The following is a 13,347-nucleotide window of genomic DNA, read 5'->3' as shown; positions in this document are numbered from 1 at the left end:
CTCAGAATCACTTGGAGAGCTTAAATATATAAGTTGGATACCAGAATTAAAAACTATTTTTTTATGTTTCAAAGAATACCATCAAGAAAGTAAAAACCCACAGCATGAGATAAAATACTTCTGAATTATGTATCTGAAAATGGACTTGTATCTAGTCTATATAAAGAATTTCTACAACACAATAATAAAAAGACAAATAACCCAACTTTTCAAATGGGCAAGGATCTGAACACACATTTCTCCAAGGAAAATATACAAATGTCCAATAAGCACATGAAAAGATGCTCAACATGGTTAATTTAAGTGTTCCTCGGAATCACCAGGGATTACTGGATCCACCTGGGGGCCTCCGATTCGTTAGGTCTCAGGTGAGGCCTGTGCATTTGCATTCCTAGCAAGTTCCCAGATGATGGTGATACTGTTGGTTTAGGAACCACACACTTTGGGCATGACTGCTTGATATTACTGGTGTAGTATTGGGGTAGCCAAGCCGTTAACAGCTGGTTTTTTTATTCCAGAAGCAACCTCACTTACCGATAGTGGCATATTTGTATAAGAATCATCAGATAAGATTGATCTGAGGACCATTTCTCTGAATGTAGAGCCAAGGATGTGAATTTCATCTTGGATCTTGGCCAAAATTGTGGTTAAGAGAACAGAAGGGAAGCACAATACTTTTGAACCTCTGCTATGTGCCAGCTACTGCTTTGCTATATGTGTTATTCATGCCATTGTGTTTAATCTAAATATTCATTCCCTCAAGACCCTAGGTGAGTTGCCCAGAGTCCAGCTAGCTAACTGGTGATAGAGCTATACCAAGATGCCTACACACTGCACCGTGATAACCGAGCCAGGCGGATACAAAAGAGCCTTCAGGCTTGTCCACACAGACTTGCCTGGCTCTTTTTCCAATGGTTTTACTTATTATTGGTTTTTTTTATTAACTTGGACCAAGAACCCTGGATTCCTGAAAGTCTGGGTATTAAGTGGACCAACCATGATGCCTTGGTTCTGATTTGATTATTTGTCCTCCATGCCAATGACAGGCAGCCCTTTTGTTCTGAGTTGTCTTTCCCAACTTACTTCAGCCTCTGTAATGCTGCCACCCTCAGAAAGATTTTGACCGTGATATAGGTTGGCATTTCCTAAGCAGTGTCTTGATTTTGTTCAGAGTAAAAGATAGGATAGAGGCTTAGCTAAGGGTTTTATTCTGAAGGAGAATATTCAAATTCCCATGTTGGTTGAGGAGAGCTCATTCTGATACCGTGTGAGAGGAATAATGTTCTGTGAATGGACCTTGTGCACCATACAAATGCGGCTCGTATCACACATTGCCTCTGTGGGTTAAACCCTAACCGCTCTGCCAAGGAGAAGCTTCTTTGATTTATTGAAGAAGGAAATTTTATTTGATTTGTTGAAGAAGGAAATGTAAGAGACAGGAAGAAATCTGGACCAGCTGGCAGCTTCCTTGCAAATGTTTTTTAACAAGGGACCTGGGGATGGGCTGATTCCTTAAAAGTTAAGAATTTGTAGGAAGCAGGTAGATTTTTCTGATGAATGATCTTTTGCATTTGTTTCATATCATTTCAAAGCACTGTGCTTTATATAACTTAATTGGAAAGTGCTCTGTGAAGTAGTTGGGTAGGAAAGGTGACTTTTATCCCCATTCTATATATGGGGTAACCAAGGTCAGTGAAGATAAGTCACTCGTCCAAGGTCACACAGCTGATCAGTTGCGTTCATCTTTTCTCTGTGGTTCTGGTGTCTTTTCCATTTCACCGTGTTGGCAAGTGCCCTGAAAGGGGGTGTCTGTGCATGTATGTGTTGGAGATGGATGGGGAAGAGGAGAAACAATAGAAACAATCCAGAGAAGAAAGGTTTTAATTAAAATTCAGGCTTCCAGGCTCTATGTGAAAAAGAGTGTAGAGAGCAGAAATCCCTGCCTAAGTAAGACTAGTAACCCAAGGGGGAGTGAGGGCTCCGAGTTCCTGGTAGGGCTAGGGGGGATTGGGTGGGACCACAGGCAAATATGTACAAAGAGCGTTGCCAGTAAAGGACAAACAGAGTAACTGTGGGTTGGCATTGGGAGGCTAATGGAATAGAGTAAGAAATCACTTTTCTGGAGGAGGCAGAATCTCCAGATGCTAGGGAACTAATAAGCAGGTCGATTTTTGGTGATGTGTCTTTACCACCTGTGGCTACCCAGCCTAGATTACCAATCTGGAGAAGCCCCTCTGAAGAGGAGAACAGGTTTTCCCCTGCCTTTGGAGGTGTGAATAAAGACAGAGAAGTGCTAGACTTTGGGTTATGATCTGCTATATGGGGAATGATTCTTTATGTTGCCATTCAAATCAGCTTAAGCTGAGATAGAGAATGCTTTGGTTCATATGACTAAAAGTCCAGGTAGAGCTGGTTTCGGATGCAGCCTGAACCATTAGCTTAAATGATGTCAACAAAGCCCTGTGTTTTCCTCTGTTTCTCGGCTCTGCCTTCCACAAAGTTGGCTTCATTCACATCAGAGCCCCTTGGCAGGTCTAGATTCTCTCCTCCCATTTGTAAAATGGTTACAGCTGTTCCAGACCCCACACCACCATCCCGCACTGTTCAAGGAAAGATCCAACAGCTCCCGCAGAAGAGCAAGGAAGCAGCTGTTCCCTAGAGGCCCCAGCAAATGTCTCCTTGGCTCTGAGTGTTTTACGTGCCCATTGGCGTCAACAAGTTAAGGACCATCCATGGAGCAGGGGAGGGGCCAATTCCACCCAAATTGCAGGGTTAAAATGGGGAAGCAGTAGCTTTTGAAATGAAGTTCAGGGGCACTTTTGCTAGAAATAAGGGGAATGGAGGCTGGGTGGTAAATTACAGAACTCTTTCCTGCCAACCAAAGGGATAAAGGAATGAAATAATTCCAGATAGATTTCCTTGGGGAATTCTTTGAGTGAGGGAGTAACTTTTAGCACATATATTAGTTAAAAGAATAGACTAACATCTAAGAGGAGACATAATAATTATGTGGCTTAAAGGACAAAGGGATTTATTGCCCTCTCACATAACAGCGGTCCAGCAGCTTCGCTTCACACCACTGTTCCTGGCGCTATCCTTCTTTATCATTTCCTATACCATCTCCTAGTTAAGGTAGTTAAACCCTAGTTAGTCTGGGTTGCCATGGGTTTCAGCCTGCAGAAAGGGGGAAGAGAAAGTGTGGAGGAAGCAGCCCACTGTTTTCAGGGCTCTGGTCCGTAATTGGTGTTCACTGCTCCCTCTGACATTCCGTTGATGGGAACTTGATCCATGCCTTGTGTAACTGCAAGGGCTGCTGGGAAATGTAGTCCCTAGTGAGGTGGACAGCAACCAGCTTACAGCTCTGTGACGATAAGGAAAGGGAGAAGGAATTTTGGTGAGCAGTTGGCAGTCTTCATCACTGCTTTCAAACTAGATTTCCTATGAGGCTTACCCATCCTGAATGGTGTTTCTGTGGCAGATAACACTTCCTCAGAGAAGAATCCTCATCTGAGACCCTTCATTTCGGGGACCAGGAATGCTTGATGAAACTATATCAGTTCCAGTTAGGTTCAGGGATATGTGACACAAAACCTGAAATAACAGTGACCTAAGCAAAGTAAGTGTTTGCTTTTTCCCTCCTCTTATATAAAAGACGTTCATCATATTAACAGTGCATCATGGTGTCAGGGATCCTTTTTGTCCTCTGTTCTGCCATCTCAGCATTTGGTTTCCTCCTCATAGTCCAAGACACCTGTCTGAGCTCAGGCCATCTCTTCCCATTCTCTCTGGAAAAGAAGGAAGAAAGGCTTTCAATGGCATTTCCGAGAAGCCACACGTGACACTTCCATTTCCACTCCATTGGTCAGAACTTGATCATGTGGGGCCCCTAGCTGCTAGGGACACTGGGCAGTGTAGCCTTCTTTCCTGGTATTCATGAGCCTTGCCCCAAATTGAGGGTTCTCCTGCTGAGGAAGAGGGGAGAGCAGACATGGGCAACAACAAGCAGTTTCTGCTAGAGACTGTCTGCCCCGTGTCCTCACTAGATGCCCTTCCCTCTGCCTGTGTATGTGTTTCTCTGCCCGTGGTAAATTTTAAAACCCATCTTCGTACTTATCTGAAGGAAGAAATCAGCATAGTAGCCAGCATGTAGTGAGTGCATACCAGGCGCCAGCCACTGTTCTATATCATTTATTCTTCACAACAGCACTCTCAAAGTGCTTATTAACCAAGGAGAGTTTCGTGCAGGACTATTTACAAAGGTGTGGGCAGACTCAAGGGCACAGAAAGGGCTTGGTGAAGTGCCTGGAGATTAGCAACAGCAGGAAGCCATGAGCACTCCTGACAGGGCAAGGGGACAGACCCCTGTTGCCAAACCAGCCTGACCAGAGCTTAGAGACGTGGAAGAGGGGCTGCCTATGAGGATGTATGACTACAGTATGAAGCCAAGCCTGTTCTCCTCGCAGCCTGTGCAGGACGGTCCCCAGGAGCCTGATAAACACCTTGACCTGTCCCTTCTCCTACCTCACATCTCCAAAGTGCCCCTCTTTGGCTGAAGCCAACTGGAAGGCAGAGAGCAAGGCTGTCCAGGGGAAACAGTCCACAGAAAGCAGCCTCCTGGGGTACAGAGTGGGGCAAAGAAGGGCAGAAAATGGATTGGGGGGTTGAGAGAGCAGCTGAGAAGAGCCCACACAGTCTTATTATGACTCCCTTTTACGGGTAAGAAAGCTGAGGCACGGAGAGGGTGAGTCACTTGCCCAGCTGGTAAGCGACCGAGGCAGGACCCTCCAGGCTTCAGATGCATGGCTTGAATGAGGAAGGCAGAGCACACACCACACTTGGCTTTATCGTCTGTCTGCACAGTGCACTTTGCACAGTAGGCATCTGAGAAATGATCAGTGAATGAAACCATTTGGATGGGCGTGTTTTGGTATAGGAGTGACCATTTCCTCCTTGCCATCGCAGGTTGCCGTCTCCAACCTCAGCGAGGCCGTGCAGGATGCAGACCTGCTGGTGTTTGTCATTCCCCACCAGTTCATTCACAGAATCTGCGACGAGATCACTGGGAGAGTGCCCAAGAAAGCCCTGGGAATCACCCTCATCAAGGTAACTCACCTGTGACCCCTCGCCAGATGTTGGTTACTGGGAAATTTCATCTCACTTTCATCTGTTGGAGATGAGGAGCTGAAGGAGAGGTTATGGCAGTTTTTTGTTTCTTTAAAGATGCCTGGAAGATAATCAAAAACACACATCCCGCGAGCTGAGCTGAACTCAAATTTAGGAGGCGGCTGCTTTCTGTCACAGCAGCGGTCATGCCTCCTATCACAGCAGCTCCTCCTCGTGCACCTTGCTATCAGAAACAGCCTTCCTGTCTGGTACTCAGCCTTCGTTCTGGAAATCACCAGTGGTTTGCATTAGCTGGGAAATTAATCATCGTTAGTTCCCACTCCTGTGTATGTTCTCTGAAGAGGGAGTTGTTTTGTTTTGTTTTTTTTAAAGATTTTATTTTTTATTTTTCCTTCTCTTCCCCAAAGCCCCCAAGTACATAGTTGTATATCTCACTTGTGGGTCCTTCCAGCTGTGGCATGCGGGACGCTGCCCCAGTGTGGCCTGAAGAGCAGTGCCATGTCCGCGCCCAGGATTGGAACCGGTGAAACCCTGGGCCACCGAAGCAGAGCACACGAACTTAACCACTCAGCCACGGGGCCAGCCCCAGAAGAGGGAGTTTTTAACCAGAAGTCCACACACCACCCCAAAGGTCCATAGAAAGAACTCAGGAGGTTCATGAACTTAAATGTGGGGAAAAAAATTGCGTTTTTATTCATTTTAACCTCTAACTGAAATGAGCATTTCTTTCATTTATGAATGTAGGCCACAAGCCAGAGTTTCAGTAACAGTAGTATTAGCAGGACTTGTGACCCTGTTGTTAATAGAAACCACAGGTATTTTCATATCACTTTATAATAAATGCATTCAGGTATCTCAAGGTATCATTTAGGCTCATCACTACTTTGAAATTATGGTAATTATTAGACCTGCCATGACATCTTTTCCTAATTGCATTAATAAAATTGCACATATATTACTTGGTTGCAAATTTGATGGGTTTTTTCCTAACATTTTGATAACTATATTTCAATATAGTTGGCTTCCTTGGTAATTGTATATATCTTGCTTTATGCATATGAAATTCTAAGAATGAGTTCATAAACTTTGCTGGACTGCCAGGGGTGGGGTCCACATCATAAAAAAGATTAAGAACCTCCTAGAGAGACTCTGTTCCAGAATGTTCGTAGATGAATGTTTATGAAAGCAAACTGGAACAGCTCAAATGTCAGTCAGCAATAGAATAGGTAAATGAATGCTGGACTATTCGTTTTGGAATACTACACAGTAGTAAACAAGAATGAACCAGGAGGGGCTGGCCCGGTGGCACAGCGTTTGAGTGCGCACGTTCTGCTTCGGCAGCCCAGGGTTCGCCAGTTCAGATCCTGGGTGCAGACATGGCACCACTTGGCAAGCCATACTGTGGTAGGCATCCCACATATAAAGTAGAGGAAGATGGGCATGGATGTTAGCTCAGGGCCAGTCTTCTTCAGCGAAAAGAGGAGGATTGGCAGCAGTTACCTCAGGGCTAATTTTCCTCAAAAAATAAATAAATAAATAAAAAGAATGATTTTTTTTTTTGCGGAAGATTTGTGCAGCTGCATGGGTAAATCTCTAAAATAAGAATGTAGCACAAAACAGCACATCACAGATGAACAGTACAATTTCATTTATAGGCCTTCAAAAATAGGCATGAAGCCATAACATATTATTTAGGGACAGTTTTATGTGGCAAGATGATCAAGAAAGGCCAGGGAGCAGTGCATACGGCACTCAGGATGGTGGGTCCCTGGTGGGGGCGGGGGAGCGGTGCTGAGCAGGAGAAGGGACTTCAGCAGAAACACAGGCCTTCAGTGGTGTTGGTCACGTCCCGTTTCTTCACTTGAGGGGTTACAGTTCATTTTCTTTTCATTTTATTGCTGTTCTTTAAACAGTACATACACAGTATATATGTTTTCTCTGGTAAGAGAGATTTTTCAAGTTGTATATGCCATTGGCTGTGTGAGTCTAGATGACTTATAAAGCAACTGTCTGCTGCCTCTTTTATTTGGTGGTTTGTCTTCCGCTAACTTGTTGACATCTTTGTAGGGCATAGACGAGGGCCCCGAGGGGCTGAAACTCATTTCTGACATCATCCGAGAGAAGATGGGCATTGACATCAGTGTGCTGATGGGAGCCAACATTGCCAGTGAGGTGGCCGCAGAGAAGTTCTGTGAGACCACCATCGGTGAGGGCTGGCTGGGGAAGGGGCCTCGGGAGCCTGGACATTTTGGGTCTGAACATATACATTTTCCATTTCTGGTATTTTCTGTAGTGGACTCTTTTCTGCCCCCTTAACATTCCTGAGGTTGATAGTCCGTGGTGAGGGGATTTTATGTAAGGAGGCCATTCTCTTGAAACTGAAGTGTGTCAACAGCCCCCAGAATGAAAGTAAAGCCAAAGAGACCATTTCGACCACCAGGGTCCAAATTATCAAGGTTAGGCACAGACATGCAGGGCTGCTTGTACTGAGAAGCAGGTGGTTGCATCTGTGGTGGGGCTCCCCTTGCCTATCAAGCCAGCTTTGCTTTACTCACAAATGCCAGTTTCTGGGTCCTCATTGGTTTCCAACGAGATCTAAAAATTGGTGGGAAGGATCCCCGTTTTCAGGTGAATAAGCTAAGACCCAAAGAATAAGTTACCTGTGCCAAGGTCACAACTAATTTAGAACGCAGGCATGAACTTGGGTCTCCTGTTTCCTGACATAGAAAGCTCTTATACAACATTGGTGTTGTGAAAATTTTTGTTTCTTTTTAAAATGGCTTTGGAATTCTCAAGTCCCCATGTATCACATTAAAGGACTTGTAGAAGAATTATATCATTGTATTTCTAGATGTGTTGCAAAAGTTTATAAGTTTATCTATCACTCCAGAACTTACCTCCACCCTTGTCAAACATACTAGCAATGCAAGTCTTTTCTCCTTGGCAGCTTTGTAAAGGAAGCTCTGAGAGAAGTCAGGTTCTCTGGAGTAAGGTGGGATGCTCCAAAAAAAGGGAACTCCTGATTCTCTCTCTCTCTCTCTTTTTTTTTTTTTTGATGAGGAAGATTGGCCCTGAGCTAACATCTGTTGCTGATCTTCCTCTTTTTGCTTGAGAAAGATTGTCGCTGAGCTAACATCTGTGCCAATCTTCCTCTATTTTTTGTATGTAGGATGCCACCAGAGCATGGCTTGAGGAGCAGTATGTAGGTCCACACCTGGGATCTGAACTCATAAACCCCAGGCCACTGAAGCAGAGTGTGCCAACTTAACCACTATGCCACTGGGCTGGCCCCCTGATTCTTATACATGCCTTCAAGTTACAACATTTTTACTCTTGTTTGCTTTTTTCTTCTGTATTTTTAATTGCGTAGATATTACCTCATTGTTGTGGAAAATAGATAATCAAAAGGAAATAATTTTTTATTTTTTATTTCATTTAATTTTCATTATTTTTTCTATTTGTGCAAACTGTTTATGTTTGTAGTTAAGTTATGTACTGTGTTACGATTGCTTTATTTACCTAATATATAACAAACAGCTTCAAAGTCTATCAACATACATCTTCATAGCTGCATAGTATTTCACTGACAAGCCCATGTATCTGGGCACTTCAAACTGTTTTTTTGAGAAATAATATTTTTGACGAGGAGAAGTATCACAAATAATATAAAGAAGAAAACAAAATGGCCCATAATACTGTCACCCAGTTTGATATTTACAAAAGTGATATAGACACAGGTAAGAAAATTCAAACAGTTTGAGAAGATGTAAAATTAGAGTTGACTGTAATTTCTCACCTACTCTCTTCCCGAAGGGAATCACTGTTTCTAAGTATCCTTCCAGAAAAAAACATTTACATATGTATACTAGTCTATGTATAGGTTTTATTGTTTCACAGTTAATTCTTTTATCCATCTGTGATTTTAATGTAGCCTGTGACATTGTTATGTAATTACTTTTATTTTTCCAAAAACAATTAACTAGTTGTTCCAACTCAATCCTATTTGCCAATAATCAGTCAGCAATCAGTTTTACCAGTCAGTTGGTTGGAAATGACTCTTTACCCCAATCATCCTGTAAGGCTGAGATTTCCTCTCTGATCCTTGATTGAAACCTGTATCTACCTGTAGATTTGGGCTAGGATTTTTCCCTGCCTCTAGCCCTGTTTGCTTAGGAAAGTTTCCAGTCAAGTGAGTGTGTTAGTGTCTTTTCATTTGTAAAGAAAGATAAATGCACAGAAATTACTACGCTTTCCCTCTGGCTTCTGTTTACCCAGTGCTTCCACTGCCTTCTCTGTGGGTTGGACCATAGTTGGTGAGAGTGACCTGAATTAAATTAAGTAAAACATTGAAAGGAAGATAGAACACGAAGGTGATATTTTCTAAATTGTCTTATATAACCTGAATTTAATCAGGAGGAAACATCAGACAAGTTCCACATGAAGGACATGTTACGAAACAACCAGCCTGCACCCTTCAAAAATGTCAGCGTCAGGGACCAGCCTGTTGGCGCAGTGGTTAAGTTTGCGCACTCCACTTCCGTGGCCTGGGGTTCACTGGTTTGGATCCCAGGCTCGGACCTGCACACCGCTCACCAAGCCATGCTCTGGTGGCATCCCACCTACAAAAGAGAGGAAGATTGGCACAGATGTTAGCTCAGGGACCATTTTCCTCATCAAAAAAAATAAAATAAAAACCATCAAAGTCATGAAAGACTAAGGGAGTGTCCCAGATTAAATAAGACTCAAGAGACATAACCAGTAAATCAAGTTTGGGATCCTGGGTCGGGGGAGGGAAGGTTGCCATAGAAGACAACGTCACAGTAATTAGTGAGATTGGTATATGGGTTGTATGTTAGGTAACTGTATTGTACCACGTTAAATTTCATGTATTTAATAATTTTACTGTGGTTATCCAGATCTCCTTTCTTGATGACATTGGCAACCAACTCATTTTTAATTATGGTAGATTCAGGAATCTTAGCCCACTTGAGTCTTCTGTGGAGAAAGAAGAAAAAAATGGCATTGTTTTTAGTATCTGGTAAAAATACTAACCGGCATCATGAACTATGGTGCCCTCTTGTGGTGAGAGCTCCCTTCCTTCTTGGACTGACTTCACAGAATTGGAGACTGTTACTCAGTCATCCCACAAACACTTTTCAAAGACTGTCATGTTTCAGGCATGGCGCTGAATGTCAAGGATACTTAAGCTCCTTGTGAAACTTCTAAGCACACAGACAAATATGGAATCACAGACTGGAATGAGGGTTTTGAAGGAATTTTATTAAATAGCTTGATTATCTCTAAAACTTGGCATGAAAGAGAAGAGGGATTTCCCTGTCTTTTGGTTCATAGTGAGTTTGAGGCAGCCCTTCCGCCTAGCTGTTGGGCATTACCTGTTCTTTACCAGATGGTCTGGGTCCCCACTTGCCACATCACTGCTTGTTACTGGTAAGAATAATACCGTTAGTGCTTTCTTATCCCTGATTTAAAATAATAATTTTTGAACAGTACATTTGAGAAAAAGTGAGATTGCTGTAAATCAAGCCCACTTCTCTAATGGACACTGTGTAATTTGCAGCCACGGAGGAAGTGACAGACTCCACTTTGTATAGGTGGTAAATGGAGAATGCCCTTCTGTCACATTATTCGCAGCAACTCAAGTTTCTACCTGCAGACAGCTGGACGAAAGTGATGGAGTGAGGGGCTTGTCTGTGATGCTCATGAGCATCCTTCATGTTGGAGGCACTGGGCAGTGAGGGACAGAGGAGAAACACAGTAATGATGTCATGATATGGAGGCTGGGGGCTGGTTTACCCGCCCAGGTGATGAAACAGTGTTGCACAGACTCACCCAGATGGTTTGGTGGACTGTTTAAAGAAGGAAGAGGTCAGTTTACTCAAACAGACCCAGTTCTAATATTTGGAAAAAAGGAGAACTCAGCTAAATAATAGATAATAGCAATGCCTATAGAATAGAAAATGTGTTTCTAAGTAGTGAGTGCAGATATTTTAAACATTTTATTATGGAAAATTTCCTTAAACAAAAGTAGGAAGAACAGTGTCATGAACCCCGTATACCCATCACCCGTCTTTAGTAATGATTCACTTCTGAACCGTCTTATTTCCTCTGTATCCCCACCCTCTCTCCACTCTCCCCTGGATTACTTTGATATGATATTACTTCTGGGTGTAATTTCAATTGTTGACAATCATCTTTTTTTCTGCTTGGAAGGATATATCTCTAATTGTGATGCTTGTTTGGGTTTTGCTGGTTTATTTTCTCTTATCCCTCCCCCAAGAGGCAGCATAGCATAGACAGTCAGAGCCTGGGTCCTGGAGCCAGAGCACCTGGGTTAGAATCTGGGCTCTGCTTCCTCCCAGCTGTGTGACCGTGGGGGAGTTGGTAAACCTCTCGGGGCCTTCTGTCTGTAAATGGGGAAAATCCTAGTCATGAGCGTGTAAATGTCAGCTATCTCCATCGTTATTGTGTAGAACTTTTGAGTGCTCTTTATGACTCATAGGCTATTTTCATATCTGGTTCTTATTTAACCTCACAAGGGTCCTGAGAGTGCCATAGTGTTATATTCTTGAGGAAGCTGAGGCTAGAGGAGGTTAGATCAGAGGTTTGCAAACTTGCCTGTCCAATGAAGTCACCTGAGGAGCTTCAGCGATTACTGGTGCTTGCCCCCCTCAGAGACCCTGAGTTAATTGGTCTGAGGGGTGGCCTGGTTTCAGTGTAAAGATATCCCCAGGTGATCGTAATGTGCAGACAAGCTGGGAACAAGTTTGGGAACCTGGAGGCAGGCAGAGCCCAAGTACTATAGTCCGGGTGCGCTTTCTGCCATCTCTGCTGGAGACATGCTCTTGGGAGCCAGGACTTGGCTGATAAGTCTTATCATCTTGATTTCCAGAGCTGAGCCCCACCCCCAATCCCACCAACCAGAGCAGTTTTCACATCAGGCTTCATGTGTAAAGTTTTGTTTTTGTTTTTAATCAAAAGCCCCTAAACAAAAAAAAAATAATGTGTGAAGACTTCTGAGCATCCGTCTCATTCCAGGCACTGTCCCAAGGGAGGGGATCTAGCAGTAGCAAAAACAAGTGCTCTTGGAATGCATTTCCGTCTTCCGCAATTTAGTCATTGAGAATATTTGTTGATGTTGTATCAGTTCTCCATTGCCATGGTGTTGCTGAGTTACAAACAACCGCGGAACCTCAGCGGCCTAGAAAATAAGCACAGTTAACACATCTGTGGGTCCACTGGGGGTCGGCTGATCTTGGCAGGGGCAGCTCGGCCGGTGGCTCTGCTCCACGTGTCTCCGTCTTCCTGCTGGGCCCAATCGGCCAGCTGGGGCATGTTCTTCTCACAGCGAAGGCAGGGGTACAAGGGAACCAGGCCTACTGCTGCACAGTGGGCTTCAAGCTTCTGCTGCGTCGTGGTTGTTAATGTCTCACTGACCAAAGCAAGTCACGTGACTGAGCCCAAAGTCAAGGGGTGGGGACATATGCCCCCCTGGCTGTGAGTCCAAACACAGCGAGTGGTCAAGCCTAACATCGGTAGAAGGGGATGCGCTCTCCTCCGATGGAAACGAGAGGGTGATTGGTTTTAAACAGTAATCTGTTACAGATGGAAACACAGAAGTTGAGCTTATAAATGTATATGGTAACAAAAAGTTGCAACAATTTTAGATATCAAACATCAGAAAGATACTTAGATAAAATATAATACATGTCCACAGTAAAATACAAAGCAGCCATTTAAAATGATATAGAAAGTAGATGATATTGACAATTATTCATACCATAAAATGGGGAGAAAGCAGATTCTGAAAACACATGTACATTGTTCCCAATTTTGAGAAAAACTATGTATATTCATATTTCAGTAAGTTAAAGATGCATGCCAAATTGTTCATGATCATCTTTGGTGGAATTATGGAATATTATCTTCTATTTATACTTCTGTGGATTTTCTAAATTTTCTATAATGAACATGTGTTACTTTTTTTTTTGAGGAAGATTAGCCCTGAGCTAACATCTGCTGCCAATCCTCCTCTTTTTGCTGAGGAAGACTGGCCCTGAGCTAACATCCGTGCCCATCTTCCTCTACTTTATATGTGGGACGCCTACCACAGCATAGCTTTTGCCAAGCGGTGCCATGTCCGCACCCAGGAAGCGAACCGGTGAACCCCAGGCTGCCGAAGCAGAACATGCAAACTTAACTGCT

The 13,347-nt window shown here is 43.5% G+C and overlaps 1 protein-coding gene across 1 annotated transcript in view; it reads left to right on the top strand.

Annotated features, from left to right (window-relative positions):
* The window catches only part of GPD1L (glycerol-3-phosphate dehydrogenase 1 like), a 59,490-nt gene that overhangs the window by 19,696 nt on the left and 26,447 nt on the right, over positions 1–13,347 (top strand). The window contains exons 3-4 of the mRNA XM_046676538.1: positions 4,963–5,103; positions 7,192–7,330. Coding sequence (XP_046532494.1) covers positions 4,963–5,103; positions 7,192–7,330 — 280 coding nt within the window. The remainder of the gene's footprint in view (positions 1–4,962; positions 5,104–7,191; positions 7,331–13,347) is intronic.

This window comes from Equus quagga, chromosome 1 (genome assembly GCF_021613505.1).
Source record: "Equus quagga isolate Etosha38 chromosome 1, UCLA_HA_Equagga_1.0, whole genome shotgun sequence".
NCBI classification, from domain to species: domain Eukaryota; kingdom Metazoa; phylum Chordata; class Mammalia; order Perissodactyla; family Equidae; genus Equus; species Equus quagga.
The sequence above is the reverse complement of the archived record's forward strand: the minus strand, read 5'-3'. Positions and strand labels throughout refer to the sequence as shown.